Source organism: Dermacentor andersoni, chromosome 10, assembly GCF_023375885.2.
Source record: "Dermacentor andersoni chromosome 10, qqDerAnde1_hic_scaffold, whole genome shotgun sequence".
In the NCBI taxonomy this organism is placed as follows: domain Eukaryota; kingdom Metazoa; phylum Arthropoda; class Arachnida; order Ixodida; family Ixodidae; genus Dermacentor; species Dermacentor andersoni.
Genome location: NC_092823.1, coordinates 67543367 through 67562294, shown reverse-complemented (window position 1 = coordinate 67562294; position 18928 = coordinate 67543367). Strand labels below are relative to the sequence as shown.

Genomic DNA, 18928 nt, shown 5'->3' with positions numbered 1-18928 from the left:
ATTAGCAGGAGCAACATCACTTTGACAATGAAACGGGTGCGCATGACGTGGGACTCTCGCGGAGATTTGGTGATACACTGACTTGTTTTCATATAACAGTGTTGTTTAGGGGGTACCACAACAATGAATACTGGTTGCACTTGGAGCTGTCGTGGCGTGAGCACACTTGAGGGTCAGGATATTGCATGTGAGGCAGACAGTTCAGGACGAGAGATGGCTATTGTCACTGACACTCTACCACGTTTCTGCAGGTCATGCGACTGCTTCCGATGCTTCCGTCTGCGATAGCTACCGCAAAACACATGGCTACAGCGGATTTTACGGTGAAGACATATACAAGTGCGTGTTCCTCTAGACAAGAAACACTGGACGGGAGATAATGGCGATATAAAGTGGCCGCCGATACAAATATGTGTTCTATGTTATTCCGGAGTGTTCTCTAGGACAGCACAGTATGTATGGCCTGAAAGGGCGTACAATTGAGAAATTACGAGGGTAGTTTCGACACGCTTGCTACGAATACATCACATCGCGTTGCATTACATGAATCGAATGTGCTTACTGAGAAGAGCAGACATGTATTGGTTAAGATCGTAGAGTGAGTGAGTCTTCATTGAAGCATACATTGAACGTATAGCCACCGCTTCGAAGAAGCGAAAAGCCGTCGCATTGCCCACCACTTTTCTCACCTTCCAAACACCGCTGCGACATCTGCCTGCGAGCACCTCCGTCTGCCACCCATGCATGCCGGCGGCATCCGATGGTATTGTGCGCATCGTTCGCCTGGAGATTGAAGCTGACTATCCAGTTCCTCCCCAGGTTCGCCCCCCAGACGATCCCTATGCAACAATATCCCTCGTTAAAACCTTTGTACGGCAAGAATGGGTCAACGGCAAACTCTATTCCCTTTTCCCAGTCAGTAGACTCGACTACCGCTCACCTGGCGTCTACAATATACCACAAAGTTCGTACGCTCATCCTCGTTGACGAAACTCAGAGGATTGGCGCACCTTTGATGATACCTATCTGCTTCTGCTGTGGACGCGCTGGACATATTTCACACCATTGTTGCATTTCTTGGAACTCGCTGCCTTGGCCCAGCTATCCAAGCACCCAGCATCCGTCTGGCAGTTCTCGCCCGCCGACACCTATAGAAGAATAGACCGCTCCAACATACCCTGTACGACCAAACCGTTTCCCTTTGCCACGCCCACGCCCTTCCCGCTCCTCTCGGCCTCGTCATTCTCCGTTTCCTTCTTGCTCCCGCCTTTCCTGGGAACACTAACGGGCGCAGCTCCGACCCGACCTGAAATTCCTGTGCTTATGCTGCCTGGCCATCACAACCTTTTCAACGAGGACGTGGACGATGCACCTGTAACACCACTGATTAACACAGCAGCACACATCGGTTATCAACTCGAACCTCCGTACGCGCCCAAAGAAAGTTCTAACTTCTGCCTCGTTCGCTGTTGTCGGCGTTGCCGACGGTGCAGTTACAGTTGTCATTGGGATGCGTGCCGCCCGTGTTACTGTAGCCACACGCCATAGTTCCGTTTTGTTTTGTGTCTTGGAGCAGTGCACACACCAAATAATCTTGGGCCTTGATTTTCTGTCGGCACATACGGCCGTTATTGACTGCTCTGCGGGTGTTTTCCAATTCGCCCTGCCGTATGCAGTTGACCCTCCTGATCCTACGCCGGGTCGACTATGTTCCACCGATTACGTTCGCCTACCGCACCGAGCCGTGACCCATATTGCCGTTTCACCTGATCCACCTGTCGCCGACAGTGATTACGCCGTGTCGCCCAAATCCACCTTCCTCATATCGCAGGAGGTTGCATTTGCCCACATGGAGATCCGCGTAAAAGGCAATGCCACCTGTCTCCCTGTGGTGAATTTTGGCCTCTGCCCTCAGGTGCTAGCTCAGGGCGTATCTCTTGCAACCGTGATCAGGCCTCCGACTGCCATATTTATGCCTTAATTGGTGATAATGCGTCGCCTACATCTACCGGCTCGGGCCCTACAACCCGAGCACTAGAACCCTTCACGTCATAGATCGCTCTTGACCTGCCCACCATGCGTACGCGCTTCGTTGCCTTCTTGCCTCGTACCTGGACATTTCCATCTCGATGACCGGCCACTCGGTCATGCGTCCATTCTGAAACATCGGATACACACCGGCGACGACAGCCTGATTTACCGACGGCCCTACCGCGTCTCCCCTACCGAGCGCCAAGTCATACAGAATGAAGTCGAGAAGACGCTTGCACGAGATATAATGGAGCCTCCTTGTAGCCCTTGGGCTTCCCCGGCCGGGCCAATGGACCGAGTAATTGATTTATAATGACCCAAACTGTAGCCTATCTTATTTGTAGACAAAATGATTTTGGTTCACGTCATTGTAGACCAAACTGTTTGGGCGTCATCGTAGTACAACCACAAGGAATATATAGCTGGTAGCGAAATTTTCATAGAAGCACGTACCTTTAAGACATGGCGGTTTATCGGGGCTCATGGGCTTTAGCGCCATCTGTTTAATGAGGGAATACTTCCGGCGGAACAAAACGAAAGTGATGTCGTGTCCGTAAAATAGAAAGTGCCATATTTCGGTTGTCAAAAGCGAGAAATTTATTTTGGTTGCCTGTATTTAGGTCAGTAGTTTCAAACGCCCCGCAATTAGACTCAATGTGTGTTTCCAGATTTTAGCGGGAAACCGATGCAACGAATCGTCAGTCGTAGCGGTGTCGCAATCTCACCCATGTGCAGTGCATCTTTGCTTGTCGAAGAAAGCTGGGGGTGTTGAGTGCCAGTGGCATTGTCCAACTTCGAGCCGATCGGCCAGTGCAGCCGCACGAAGGCAGCTGAGTGAACAAATATCTGGCGGTCTTAATGCACAGCTGTTGGCTGAGTATGTTGATCTACGCTGAAATACACCTCGCTTTCACAATGCCACCAGAATTCATTGGCAAACTAACAACGTAACATATCATGGGGCCGTAGAGTAGGAGTTAAAGATACGACCGTGGCTTTCCGCCCACTTCCAAAAGGTGCATTACAGTCAAATTGCTAGCGACGTGAACACCCCCCTTTTCTTTAGCGAGCGCTAGAAAAGTGGTACTTTTTTGTTAAGGATCAAGTTAAACAGGGTATTTCCTTTCTCTCTCGGCGTATGCATAAAATGAATAAGGAATTTTATATTTGTGGAATGAACGCAAGTTGTTTGTTCTTCTGAATTAAAGCGCATTTTTTCTTTAACAGTTGTTGCCTCACACCGGGTCGTGCTTCAATCACTGCTCCCAGGACCACATTTGCTGGTGTCAATAACAATTGACTCTGAATCGCTCGACGCTTGGCGACCCATTTGAATGGACCTTGCATCCAAAATGACACCGACATGACTTACCAGTTGTAGAAGACGGATCATTCCTGGCTTCTGTGGCGACAATGTGACAAAGCCTTTACGCGAGGGGTGGACTGGTGGGCTAGTTTCGGCATCTAGAAATTAACGTCGCTGTGTTTGTGATGGCCAACAGTAAATTAAATACATGTTGCATATGTGGCTTTATCTTTCGAGCTTATGGATCATCAACGCAAAATTACGTAATTATGTGTAGAAAAATATTTCGTTCATCATATTTTCTCCTTTTGGCGCGCTGTTTTTGGTCTTTTTGGTTTTCCGCCAACATGCGGCGCTGCGGCGGTTATCGCCTCGGCTGCCATTCTGTTCTTCTGCAACTGGGGCTCTCTGCACACGTGCGCGCTTTCGCTGCTTACAGTTCGCTGCAAGATTTTGTTTGTGTACTGCCCTGTGTCCCGGTGATGCATGAAAAGCAGAAGAAAAGCCACAGGACGTTCTGTGCGGCTTTATGGTGGGCCAAGATGGGGTAGGAAAGGAGGCCAACTTTTTTTTCCGTTTCCAAGAGAATGAAAGGTAAACGCACTTTCTATGAAGTCGTTATCTAGCGTATAGCTGCAAGCCTCATCGAAACGGCTATGAGACGAAAGGAAGGGTATTCACTACATTTGTTCTGTGGTGTGTTTAGACATTGAAGCTACCTGTCGACAGCAGCTCCTGAGTCGAGCGATCGCTCGCTAACCCGCTGGCAGAAATTGCGTTATGTCGCAGACGGCTGTGCGCTTTAAGAAAGAACAAGAAACTGATAATTGATTGTTGCTTAGGTCATTAGAAAGCTTGCTGCACAGACGAGGGTGTTGGGTTAGAGAACACTGTGCTGGGTTTGAGAGCTTCACAAGGTGCGGAAAGCCAAATGAAGGAGTGCTGTGCTGGCACAAAAAGCACTACAAGTGCTGTTTCCACCGCGTTGCCTGCTAAGGCGCCGTTCCATTTCACGTGACGCAGCGAAATGTTGTCTCTCGCCAATATTAATAAAAAAAGAACGCCTGCTTGTCTGCTCTGCTTTATCGGATAGTCATGTGCTGTCTTCGCGATTATAAACTGAGAACTGTGCAAACCGGTAATTTCTGCTGAGAACGCGCGAATTGACCTTCCAGTCTAGTCGCGCAATGCGTACGAAGGTGCTTACGTCAGCGCTTAAGGAGCTTCGCGTTCTGGTGTTCCCGCAATGTTATTAAAAAATTATATTATGGGGTTTTACGTGCCCAAACCAATTTCTGATTATGAGGCACGCCGTAGTGGAGGACTCCGGAAATTTCGACCACCTGGGGTTCTTTAACGTGCACCTAAATATGCAATGTTATTTTCCCCCTGCGCAACACACATTCTTTTAGAGTATGAAATGCTCATAGAACGTTGACCACTGGTTTACAACTTTTGGAAGCTAGAGTTCCTGTAATTAGTATTCTGCAGAACGAGGGAGACAGAGAGTGAAAGAAAAGGTTAAAAAAGTTATCCGTTAGTGCTTTATTTACAAGTGAATGAGAAATTGATGGATGAGGATAATTTAGTGTAAGAAACGATCAGCATCTTCAGACAGCTGTTGAGAAAGCTGCGTTACCTAATGTGTTACTTCAATAGAGTAAAAGTTAAAATGAGAATTTGGGTTTTAATTGTTTGTGCCATAGCTTTGGCATAAATCCCACAAAAATAGAGTGATAGTTGCTGTACATAAATTGAAACCACTGTTTTGCGGAAACAGTGCTAAAATTTGTTCCAGGAATTGCGTTATGCGTAAGCACATAACTTACTACCTCCATTTTCTCCAGACCACCGCCCCAGCACGAACAAGTCCACCTCCCACGAATCTCACTCGTCTGTGCTATAGAGTATGCGAAATGTGCTGCCGTCAGCCTTTCAACCGGTCTCGCTTAATGATATTTTTTGCATAAGTAATCACACATAACTGTTGCGGTAAACTGTTTGAGTTGGTAAGATTGTGGCATGCAAAGTAAAGAAAAAAGAACATGACTTTTGCGATTCAGAAATTGTAAGAAGCCTTGTTACGTATATGCGTCTATCGAATGTGCAGTTTGTACTGTTGACACGAGATGCTCAGTTCCGCAATATTAATTCGTGTATCGTACCGTTTGCTGCAGAAAAGTTGTCCATAAAGGTGCGAAAGAAAGAACTTTATGAATGCCTAATAGCCACGCTCATAAAAGCATAATAGCCACGCGCTATGGCATCCTGGCTCACGTATATTAACGGAATAGGGAGAAATTTTAGGAAACACAGATGCGCTGCTGGCATGTATTCAATCCACCAATAACCACACACAGACAAAAGAGAAACTGCCATTAGGAAAAGAAAGACCGAAACTGACAGCTGTTAGGACGAAGCAGATTGCCGCGGCAAACGCAACTCGTGCTAGTTAACTCTTGCGTATGCCGAGAAAATCGCACACTCGTCGAGAACATTGCAGACGATAAGCGGGATGGCAGTCTCCCACTCCCGCATCACCGAAGCCGTTGGCAGAACAGCAGGCCTCATTTGTTTTGCTCAGAAGTTTGGCCTACCAAGCACCAGGCGAGAAAATGGCGCTCGTGACGCAATTCCCGTTTGCCTGAGGGGGAGGAAGGGGGAGAGGGGGTTGGTGCGCCAGCTGACATAGCCGTGCCTTACGCCGATCTTCCTCGGACTTTTCTTGGGCAGGTCTCCACCACCTGTATCTGCTTGTGGTACGCTCAGAACAAAGCAGTTACGCTTGTTAGGTTGTAACTTATGAAAACGGATTCTGCAAACTCGATATGTACACTTGTTTGGTGATGTGGCCTTCATTGCATGAAGGTAAGAGAAAGCGCGTTTGCTGAGTTTGCGTGCCTCTTAGAAGTTACTTCAGAGAATACCGGCTGGTCTAATTAAATGGAAATAGATCTCCCTCAATGTAGTATTGAAGCGATGCAATGTCTGTGTTATTTTTTAGCGAATGCACTTGACTGCGATAAAGACGGAGACGAGGCAAACGCAAGACACGGGCGCCAACTACAAACTCTTCTTTATTCGAAGACACACGCACCTATACGCGCATCCTGCTTGCAAAGCGAACGTGATCGCCACGATATACAAAAGCAATGGAAAAGATAAGACTAGGACATGCCCTTACGCGTAACCAACCTTAACCGAGATAATCACATACACGAAAAGTATCTGCTGTACTTAGATGTATTTCTCGGTTCAAGCGTATTATGTATAGATACGCGTTTCATGTGCTACGCTTGTCAGCTTGAAATCGCGGTACAGTACTTCTCGCCTTTGCCTATTGAGCCAATTTTATTACTGATATCTTGGGCTTTTTGTGATCACACCAGCTACACCATGTCGCACAAACAACTCCAAAGCTGGTTATTTCCAGAGCATTCGCATTTCTGCTCATCTCCGACCCTTCTTCATACAAACAGCGAAGGGCTGGAACGACCTGTTTCCCCACGTTGTGCATAAATTCCGTTCTGCAAGTTTCAAGATTTACATAGGAAGGATTATTGTGGGACTTTGTATAGTGTAGGTGAACGCTCAAGTTTTATGTGAATGTACAGCTTTATGTTGATGTACACACTTGTTTTGAATGTACTCACCTCATAATATACCCCTTAACCAATGGCCTTTGAAGTAAATGAACTGTAGATGAGGCTTGCAACAGTTTATTGGATTGACCTCTCCAGCGCTTTCTAGTGGGTCATCCTCATCAGTGCTCTTGCTTGGGAAGTGCTGCTCGTGTTTGGTGTACGTTCCCTGCACTAACGGTTGGTCCAAACGGCGGTGACTAACAAACGCCTTTACAAGTGGTTGAGGTTGCTTCAGTTTACAACGTCACCCATGGAACGTCGATCCCCTGCCCTACGCTCAACCATGCCTGAAGATGCATCCCAGCACACGCCTCCTATTCCTTCTCCAGCAAGCGCCTCCTCAGGCGGTCCTGTGCTCTGGTGTGCCTCGCCACAGGGACCCTGGCATTTCGAAACATATGAAAGCAACATATGAAAGGGTAAGCGCCCACAACAAATGGGACGATCGCGCCAAACTAAGCAACGTGCTCTTCCATCTCGAGGGTGTCGCCGGTCTCTGGTACAACCATGAGACCTCTTTATTGGCTGTGTTTTGTTGCCCTGTGGTGCTGAGCAGTTTTGCGTTTGCGAGAACGGGCACAACAGCTGGGTGAATCATTTACTAGCTACATAGAAGGTGTACAGGACTTGTGTAAGAAAGTCAATGCGACAGTGTCGGAGTCCGACAAAATGAGAAATCTCTTAAAAGGGATGGAGAACGATGCTTTCGACATGCTACTTGCCAAGAATCCTGAGCCCGCGCCAGACATCATCACTCCGTGCCAAAGCTACGAGGAGCTACTGAGGCAGCGCTCGTTGACACGTCGCCCTTCCTCGCACGACGACCTCATTGATGGTTTCGCTACTATCTCCAACCGGTCAGTGTTGCTTACTGAAATGAAAGCGTTCTTTCAGGAGGAAGTTGCACGCCAGCTCTCCTTTATCCTCTTCGTTGAGCCGCCGCACCTCCAACAGCCTGCACCGAATTTTATGCCTTCGCTTCATCGCACTATTTAGCAGGAAATCGCCGAGGTCTTGCCAGACCAGAGCCAACATCTTTCGGCTGCACCACTCAGCTACGCTGAAGTCATCGCGAGGACCCAGCCGCTCTCTTCAAGTATGCCTCTCCCTTCTGCTGACTTCGTGCCTAAACGCTGACTGCCGCCCGCCGTGCAGTCATGTGATCAGCCGCACAGTACAAGGCGTCCTGTGACATGGACGGGACCTGCCGCGGCGATCAGGTGGCGTGCTCCGCACAGCAGGCTAATATTCTTTGCGTGTGGCTACGTCGGTCTCGTCGCACATTTTTGAAATCGTGTGCAGCCGCCTAGCGCCCCACCATCCATGACAAGGCAGTCTAACCATTCATGTTACGCCCCCCATGCCGCCGACTTTGCGCCCGACAACTATCCGCGGTTAACTTTCTCAGCGCCGTCGCCGACTGTCGCCGATGCGACCTCACCCCGTCACTCGGGACGAGGAAAAGTAATCGTCGCAGTCCAAGAGGCAAATGATTCGACCCCGTGGAAATGTGAAAGTCCTCAAGGCAGTCCCTCGAACGTAATCGACGTGTTTGTTGACGGTGTTCGCACATGTGCACTCGCGGACACAGGAGGCGCTGCATGTGTTATGAATGCTAAACTTTGCCATACACTTCGGAAAGTGACGGCGTACCTTCCTGGGCTGTCCCTCCGCACAGGCAGTGCTCAGAATGTTCACTACTTAGCGGCTTGCACTGCTCGTGTTGTCATTGCATACGTTCTATACGCCATAGAATTCATAAACCTTTCATCGTGCTCTCATGAGGTTATCCTCGGCTGAGATTTTCTCTCGCGCCGCAAGGTCGTTATCCATCGCGCACAGGCCGAAATAATAACTCTAGCCACTGTTAGATTTTCCACTCATCGACATTAGTTCGCTTTTGGGGAAGATACTTGTCCAAGCCGCCTCCCACGTGCCTCCAAACGCGTCAACAGTTGTGCCCATATACTGCATCGGAATCTCAGACGCTGTCGCACTACTGTCTCCATCTGACTGCTTTCTCACTTTGCAAATGTCTGCTTCTATCTTTTGCGACAGTGGAAATCACACAGGTCTCCAGATCTGTTGTCGTTTGCAACATTTTCCCATACCCGGTGATGCTGCTCCCAGGGGAACGTCTTGGTAATATAGAAACGATCGAGGACGTGCCAGTCATGGACGTGCAAGTCAGGGACGCGCCCGATTACCGTTACTGTACTAGTTCCAGTGCGCTCAGTGCTGTTCCTGCGTGTGATCTATCGCCCAGTGGTGTGTTCGTTTCTGCTATTGGGGTTGAGCTTTTGTGCCTCTCATTATAATTTCGTTTTTCTTTCACTGTAGGTGAATCTTCCCTGGGCCGCACGTCATCTGTTACTCATCGGATTGACTCTGGCTCGAGACCGCCATTGCGGCAACGTGCGTATCGTGTATCTCCTGCAGAACGTCGTGCTATCAACGAATAAGTCCACGACATGCTTCGCCGCCAGGTCAACAAGATTACCCGCAAGGACGTCTACCCTCTCCCGCGTATAGACGACGCCATAGACAGTCTACAAGGCGCAGAATTCTTCCCATTGTTAAATTTGCGCTGAGGGTATTGGCAAGTACCCAAGGCAGACGCCGATAGGCCGAAGACAGCTTTTGGCGCACCCAATGGCTTAAATGAATTTGACACAATGCCTTTTGGACTTTGTAATTCGACGGCAACTTTCAAGTGTATAATGGACACAGTTCTACGCGGCTTAAGTGGCACACGTGCTTGTGCTATGTTGACGACATTGTAGTTTTTGCTCTTGACTTAACCGCGTACCTTCAACGGCTCCGGTGTGTTTTGACGTGTTTAACAAACACTGGACTACAACTAATCCTAAAGAAGTGCTGATTCGCTGCTCAACAGCTGACAATTCTAGGTTACCTCGTATACAAGGATGGAATAGCCTCCGTTCTAGCCAAAGTTCGGGCCGTCGCCGAATTCCGAAAGCTAACGCCCGTCAAAGAATTGCGCAGTTTCGACGGCCTCTCTTCTTACTTCAGACGCTCCATCCACAATTTCTCCGCCATCATATTGTCCCTGACGAAGCTACGTAGAAGCAACGGACCCCCTCACTTGGTGGTCTTCCGAGTGCGACGAGGATTTCACAAGGCTCCGTCGTTTGTTAACGTCTCCGCCTATTTTGCGTCATTATCACCCGACAGTCCCTACCAAGGTGCAGACAGATACCAGCCGTGCTGGCCTCGGTGCTGTGCTTGCCCAGCGCAAACAAGAGTTTCCAAAGTGTGTCGTGGCTCATGCAGGTTGTACGCGTGCGAGACCTGATACCAATTATAGACCTGATACGGTGAGGGAAAAAGAATGCCTGGCCATCATCTGGGCTTTTACTAAGTTGCGGCATTATTTGTATGACCATCCATTTCATGTAGTCACGGACCACAATGCGCTATGTTGGCTATCGTCCTTGCAAGTACCATTGGATTGCCTCCCTTATAGACTTGCTTTCTGGTTCATCAGCCCAACCAACCACTCGCACGTTGCGCCGTCAAGCTCGCCATTTCGCCATTCGCGACAACCTGCTTCATCGATGCAGTGATAACCCCGGCGGGTACCAGTGGTCGCTAGTAGTGCTTCGCAGTGTGCGTTCCATGATATCCGTAGTTTTCCACGACGATCCACAGTGTACACACTCGGGAGTTTTCAAAACATTCTAGCGTCTTCTACAGCACTACTACTGGCGAGGGATGTACAGGTACATTCAGAAGTTCGTTCGATCTTGCGCCGATAATCTGAGCCGCCTCCCGACAGCCATTTTGCAACTTTTACCATGCCGTAACCGATCGGTTGAGCGCGTGTGTATTGATTTGTACGTGCCTCTTCTCATGACATTGGTTGGAAACCACTAGACCATTGTGGCAGTCGGCCACCTCACGCGGTACGCCAAAACTGCCGCCCTCCCTGCAACTACAGCGCGTGATGTTGCCTCGTTCCTGCTGCGTCGATTCATCCTGCTTTATGGGCCACCTCCGGAACTGCTCACTGATCGCGGACCTGTCTTCGTCTCTGAAGTAGCTGAAGGCATTCTTAAAGAGTGCCCCGTTGTTCATCGTAGAACTACGGCGTGCCGTCCTCAAACCAATGGCCTTACGGAATGCTTCAACCGTACGCTCGGCGACATGCTTGTCATCTAACGTCGCCTCTGACCACCCAAATTGAGACGTCATTCTGCCCGTCGTGACCTACGCGTACAACACCGCTACTCAGAGCACCATCGGCTTTTCACCCTTTTTATTAGTGTATGGTCAGCACCCATCGCACGCCAAGGACACAATTCTACCTTACCGGTTGGATACATCTGAATGTGCTCCCATTCTGCCACGGCAAGACATGCTGCAGAGTACCGCGAACTCGCTCGGGCCTTTACCTCTTATGACCAAGAGCGCTAGAACAGCACTAGAGGTGAAACCACTTTTGTGCCCGCCTTCCTCCCTGGGGCACTTCCGCTGCACCTGGCCTCTCTTCAAAACTGCTACCCCAGTGTGAAGGGTCCTACCGTGTCGTCGAACGCGCATCCCCCGTTAACTACGTGATCGAATATGTTGAACCGTCTTCAAACGTGCGCCGTCGTCGACGAGACGTTATCAACGTCGACTGCTTCAAGACCTACTATTACCCACTCATAGTGACAGGTGGTTTGGTCACCGGGTGGCTGTCTTTTCGTTCCCGGGGGTAATTGTAGAGGATGATTTTAACGGTGTAGTGGGTAGCCCTCTCCAGCGCTTTCTAGTGGGTCCTTCTCTTCAGCGCTCTGGGAGTCCGTGTTCTGCTTTCACGGTCGGTCGCAAACGCCGGTGACTAATAAACGCCTTTACACAATAAACAAAAGATAAGCGCTCATAAAGTATTCACTGTACTGTTGATCTTGTAGGTCCTCTCGATTTCTTTCGTTATGCTGACGCCGATAAAACGACGAATACGGCGTCACGACAATGGAAGGGCGATTCCGAAATGATAACGCTGCTACAACGATCACAGCTTGGCAAGAAAAGCATGTGGACACTTGGATGACAACTATTTTATGACAACGATGGCCCCAACGTCACCTGTATTGCGATGGCATCATGACGACTGCATGACACGGAATGGATGACAGGAGTGAAATGAGGACGATGGTAGGAAGACAGCGGCATAATCGTGATTGATTGACGGTAGTATGATCACGATGATATGGCAAAGGAAAATAACGCCACTGGTAAGAAAGAAAGAAAAGTATGACGACACAATGACATGACGACAGTGGGATGGCATTTCGTAAATGGCGCAGTTATTAATACCAAAGAGTGACAACAATGGCATCGCGACTAGGAAACGACGACGATCGCGTGAAGACGATGGCGTGACAACGATGTCATGACGAAAGTGAGATAACGCAGCTGGAATGATGATAATCGTATGACTACGCTGGCTTTATAACGACCATATGTCAAGGAATGCATGACGGTGATTGCATAACGACGCGTTGATTTAAGTGACATGACGATGACGACATAATTACGACTGAATGACGGCAGCAAGACTACTGTAATACTACTGGTTCAACAATTATCTGCCCTGTGCGTTACCTGACCTGCCCGGCTCTATATTTTTCTCTGAATGTCAACTTGACTATCGCCTATTCATGTTTGCTCTCTGATTCGCACCGCTATTTTGCTGTCTAAACATTATGCCTAACATTATAAACACGAAGCATTTCCTGGCGAACATTTCCCAATTTGATAGTATCTATCTAGCCGCCTACGTCTTGGTGCTCTCATGACCACTTTGATAATTTAGTATGTAAGAAAAATGACGCAGTACGACAAGAGTGTATGGCAAGCATAAATTATACGCCATTGCACGAATGCCATGACATACGTGTCATGCAGATAATGAAAGAGGCGCCTACGTCTTGGTGTGTACCAAAATTGGCGTAGTGTGAGAAGAATGTATGCTGAACAAAAATGATATGTCATGACATGAATATCATGACATGTGTGTTATGTAAGTCATGAAATAACCACCCACATCTTAGTACTCTCACGTTCGTTTCGTTAACTTGGTAGGGTCCCCGCATACTGCTTCGCATAACATCAATTCCCACAGAACGTGGAATCTCTTTTTCGCTAGAATAGCGGCTTAGGCTTGTTGGTTTTCCATCCTGTTGTAACAGTGCAGCGTCTAACAGCGTGTACGTTTTGCGCTGTTACCATCAAGATGAAAAACCAACAAGTACAGCTCTTGTGGTGTCGTCTTCTCGTATCGTGCTCCGTCTACCTTTTGCGCTGTTAACACCAGGGCGTGGGATATGACTGCTTTTTTCTGTAAACTTTATTCTCACCTCAAGGGTCTTTGAGTAACTGACTTGAATAAACGCCCTACTGCACGTACCATAGAGGCTAACTGGCGATCTTGGATTCTTTTACCTCCCAAGGGTACTTAATATTACCTTTCTCTTCCACATAGTAAACTTCAACCATACCTTTGCACATTCTCAGTTGGGCTCCTCAATCATTTGTTGCAATTCATTTCGATTGTTGCTGAACAAGACAATGTCATCTGCAAACCCAACGTTGTGGAAATATTCGCTGATGATCCTCACTCCTAAGCCTTCTCAGCCTAATAGCTTGAATACTTGTTCTAAGCGTGCAGTGAACAGCACTAGAGGCATTGTCTCTGTGCCTGACCCCTTTCTTGACAGGTCATTTGCTAATTTCCTTGTCGACAAACAAGGTAGCTGTGTAATCATTGTAGATATTTTCAAAGGTATTCACGCATGCTTTCTGTACTCCATGATTATGCAATGCCTGCATGATTGCTAGTATCTCTACTGAATCGTATACATTTTCAGAATCAATGAAAGTCTTGTGGAGATGCTGGTTGTACTCTGCGAATTTCTCAATTACCTAATTGATGACATGACATGATCGATAGCGGAATATCGTTTCGTGAAGGCAGCCTGTTCTCTTTGTTGAGTGAAGTCAAGTGTAGTGCTGATTTTTTTTCGGAAATTGTATTGGTGAATATTATATACAATACCAAAATACAAGCTAATGGGCAAATAATTCTTCAATTCTTTAACATCTCCGTTTTCATAATATCATGTTTGCGTTCTTACAGATTTCTGGAGCACTTAAAATCGAATGCCATAGCGTATACTGGCCGCAGGCTTCTCAGGAATAATTGCTCCAGAATATTTGAGTAAATCGACTGGTAGTCCATCTGCTTCGGACGCTTTTGTCTGGGACAAGTCTTGTAAGGCGTTTTAACTTGATCGCTAGTTATAAAAGGAGCCTCTGTATCCTTTTCATCACTACGAATGAAGGTTGCGTGGGGGCTCTGCGTACTCTACAGGTCAGTATGGAGTAATTCTGTTGCTCTTACTATATTATTAAAATTAGTCATGCCATTGCACTGCTTATCTTTCACTGCTTGTAGCTTGCCCTGTCCTGTGCCAAATTTTCTTTTCAATAATTTCGTGTCGGAGTAATTTTTTCTGCTACCTCTACCTTTCCGACGTTATAATCTAGAATTTGGGTTACTTTGTTTTTGTTATCAGCATAGCCAGTTCAAAGAATCTTGTGTGTTCTCTTAAGCGAGACACTTTCATGCTTTTTCGTTTTTTATTAGGTCCTTTGTTACTTGGGAGAGCATGGCAAAGCCTTGATGCTTATGCTTAATTTTAAACCGTGATCAACTTGGGTGATTATGAAGTTGTTACGTCGCACAGTTTCGACCTAGCGTATGTGCTAAAACGGGCGCAAAGTAATGAAGATGCCTCTAGGTATGACGACCTTTTTGTTGAAGTTACACAAAGGATCGGTTTACCTCATATAGTTCTTAGAAGGGGGTGTTTATATGCCATGTCTCTCACACTGCTTCATTTGTAAGCAACCAGAAAGTATAGCTTGCGTTTATTTACCTCGTTGCTTGGAATGGGAATATTTCTGGCATATATTAGCTGGTACACTAAAGAAAGAATGTCCTTTTGATCCCCAGGATATCAGGAATTAGCAAATTTTAATCAAGACGAAACACCATTTTATGTTATAGTGCGCCCTGGTCTCTACTATATATGGCGCTACCGTATGGCTGGCTTCTATTGCAATCCAGATGGAAGACCAACTCGCATGTATTTTTCAGAGCGCGTTAGTTGTGCCCCTATGTATTTTAGATAGCACGATGATTGTTTCAAAGACGTAATAGAAACGCAGGACTGCTCTGGGATATGGCTCACTAAGGGAAAAGTCTTGCAACCTTAACAGTATTTAAATGACAGTGCCAGCTGCGATGCCACGGGGGCTTAAGCGGCAACCTGTCTGAGATGCCCATCATCTTGTCTTGAGTTGTAAACGCACTTACATATGTTGTTCATTTTCGAAATTGCAGAAACGTGCCAATAAAGAGAAAAATAAAGCAATCATGGCCTAATCATTAAAATACTAGGCTTCTGTGCTCCGCAGCAGCGTTTCCATTCCGCCATCCATAACACATTACTTTCTTTTTAATAAAGCAAGGTGACACACGGATCTACCTACATGCCCAAATGAAAGTGCCCAGAATTCGACAAGAGATGCTTGGCATTAAAATCTATTCGACTTCTTTTTTGCTTAGGGGAGCTGTTCAAGGTGCAAAATGCGATATACATTTAGTAACCTTCCTGTTTTGACCAGTGAGGTAATGCCTCCTGTACGATAAGATATAGCGCATATTTTCAACTTACACTTCCGTTTAGGTGCGCTTCCCCCATTTAAATGACGTCTGCCCCGGACTAATATCCGACACGCAATCTTAAGGTCAGCAGCAGAATAGCTTGAGCCGGCGGAGTGGGTAACCTAACGCACCACGGCAAGGCGTTACTTATTGTGCAAGGCGGCAACAAACAAGAACGCTGCAGCTGGTTTCGAAAGTGGTCTACTTTACGCTGCCTGCTGAAGACGTGGCGCAGCAAGCTAAATGTTCTGAACATTAAATTGCTTCAACTACAGATAATACTACTCTCATGATGTGTGTGTATACCATTGTACGAATTAACTTTGTCAATATTGCGCACTTGTAGAACTTACTACCGCTTTTTTGCATAAAAGCTTCATTCAGTCGCTTTGTATGCCTCTGTTAATAATTCAAGGTCAAGCGATATCATACAGAATTCTTGATTGATTAGTATTTCGCATTTTCAAATTTCTGCGGCCATGTCTTCTTTATTGCCATGAGCTTTGAATTTAACATAAAGTTCGTTTAACCTGACGTTTCTAATGAACCTCTCTTGATGACATACTTGATTATTTAGAAAAATATACTCCACATTCCACCTTGTAATACCCTATCTACACTTAACAAGTTCTTTCCACCTCGTTTCGTAATCGTCTTGGGTGACTGGAACTCAGCTATCGTGCACGCAGCTCCAACCATGTAATCAGGATACTATTACAATTGGCCTCCAGCTGCAGCTAGTATCAATTTTATTGATGGACTAGCCGTCCAAACAGACACAAAACTGGGAATGACAACATGTCAGGGGAGGCCATAGTTTTGTATTTATTCTAAGCCCTTCAGTGGCCAGATCGAACATCGCTTCCAGGGACCCAAAGTAAGCAAGAACTCTATCGCACGTAAGTTCCATTCTCGACTCGCCACCTCAAGAATCATTGTTATTATTTCACTTGCACAGAGTAACTATGGTGGATAGATGAGTTCAGAATATGGAGTGCATAGCACAGTCCGAACAAATTCATGTACGAGCGTGGCTCACCTCAAGGTGATTAGAAGCAAACGGTAGATTTGCTCCCGTTAGCTGTGTGAACTGAACATACACGGCAAACGATACACTCCAATCCAGTTTTTATATATATGCCTCAATTCATATGAGAAATTGGCCTAGTATAGACAAAGACAAATTGCCCAGAGTAATAGAAAACAAGGCTAGTACCAATTCGTCATACTAACCTAATGCAGCGGATACATTACCATGCGAGGAAAAGAAATGAATTGAAACGGCACTGCAAGCGGTGACCGGGGCATGACGATATGTATTCGCAATACCATGCCTTTAATTAATGACAACTTTTCGTAGTAAGTGTGTTCACCCCATGCAGATGAATGAGCAAGGTAAGCACGAAAAAAAACCCCGCACACAGCAGGAAGGACTTGTCTTAGAACGTGCATTCGCTACGTGTGAGAAACAGACAGTTGTGGGTGGTTCACTTACTTGAGAGGAGGATCTGCCGTGATAATTAGTGACACACTTATGTCATAATGTTTCATATTTCTTGTAGCAGCTGCGCTGGCGCAGTGGCTATGGTGCCGCGCCGATGACCATGAGGTCGCGGGTGTGATTCCGACAGCGGTGGCAGAATTTTCATGAGGGTGGATTTCAAGCACGCTAGTTTACCCTACTTTGGTTGCACGTAAACTGGAGTCACTCATTACAATGTACCTAATAATTAAAACGCGGTTTCGGCCAGTGAAATCCACACAATTGCATATATTGTTTCGTGCGCCTTTGGGTCCCACAGCATTTGCAATGTGTCAAAGTGTTCTCGATGTGCGACATTCTGACATTTCCCTGCCAGAGGTAGATCGGTTATTCACGCCTGGCAGTGTATGAGATTCCACGCGAGCTGACTGCGACTGAAGCTGAGGTGCTTGAAGATCTGACCTATGTACGCTCGCAGAAATGGGGGCTTCACGTCTTTCCTAATATTGATTGTAATCGTTGTTCCGACGAGGTTAGATCTATAATTGCCTTTCGCTTTATGAACGACAGTAACTGTACTGAATGTTCCCTGAAATTTTTTTACACATGCAAGATAAGCAACTAAGGCGAGGTTTTACTTCGAACTACTAGTAATGAAATGAACAAGCCTGTACTCTTACAAACAACATAAACTTCAAACAGCGACTTCTGAGTTTTACAGATGACTCCATGCATACCGGCTCGAGTCCGCCTGTACTAATCGACACTGGCCACCATGATTATGAGCCGCTCATAAGCTGTCACTCAGTCTCATTTACACAGGTACCGAGGAAAGCCAGCCTTCAAGATGACGTTCTGGTCATTTCTCATGGTGGTTATTCTGGCTGGTAAGTAGTGCAGGCAACCTAGCAGTGTGCCTAGGAAACACCGTGACCAACTTTGCTGTTAGCCATTTCGCTACTCTAACGAGATATCTTTGCTGTTCTGACTAAATCATAACGATCCACGACATCAAATTTTTTTTCTAGCGTATACTTGGAAAGATGTTAAACTGAAGCAGCGTTTTTATTTTTGCATGAATGAATAAACTATTTGACAACGGAGGTGCTGAACGCATTGCAATATAAATAGCTGCAGTAAAATGTAGCTAAATGAATATGGCTGAAGAGAGAAAAATGTTTATATTAGATATAAATGTTCTTCCAAAAGGTGAGGCATTGCTTACTTATGAAATGAAGCAAAGGTGTTGCAATGCTCTTGCTTGACATACGTGACAGCTGTACCATATTTGCAAAAGGCACGTGACACAGCAGCCAACCAAAGTAAGGTTACGTTTTCGTGCCTTCCTTTCATTTTCTTGAATTTTTTGAATTCAAGAATTCTTGAACACAAACACACACACACACATACACACACACACAGACGCACACGCACACGCACACACACACGCACACGCACACACACACGCGCACACACGCACACGCACACACGCACACACGCACGCACGCACGCACGCACGCACGCACGCACACACACACACACACACACACACACACACACACACACACACACACACACACACACACACACACACACACACACACACACACACACACACACACACACACACACACACACACACACACACACACACACACACACACACACACACACACACACACACACACGCACGCACGCACGCACGCACGCACAGAGCCACCGGA

General features: G+C 46.8%; 2 protein-coding genes across 3 annotated transcripts in view; both read left to right on the top strand.

Annotated features, from left to right (window-relative positions):
- The window catches only part of LOC126543990 (uncharacterized), a 125784-nt gene extending 122249 nt beyond the window's left edge, over positions 1-3535 (top strand). Inside the window, exon 6 of the transcript XR_008608873.2 lies at positions 3259-3535. The gene's annotated coding sequence lies outside the window, so the exon portion shown is untranslated. The remainder of the gene's footprint in view (positions 1-3258) is intronic.
- Positions 3536-3735: 200 nt separating this feature from the next.
- Positions 3736-18928, top strand: part of LOC140212799 (uncharacterized) — a 29019-nt gene continuing 13826 nt past the window's right edge. The window contains exons 1-3 of one of the 2 annotated variants that reach the window (XM_055062434.1): positions 6108-6205; positions 14129-14362; positions 18027-18091. In XM_055062434.1, coding sequence (XP_054918409.1) covers positions 14328-14362; positions 18027-18091 — 100 coding nt within the window. In that variant the 5' untranslated portion in view covers positions 6108-6205; positions 14129-14327. Of the gene's footprint in view, positions 3932-6107; positions 6206-14128; positions 14363-18026; positions 18092-18928 lie in introns of those variants that run through there. The other variant, XM_055062433.2, reaches the window with a different exon arrangement.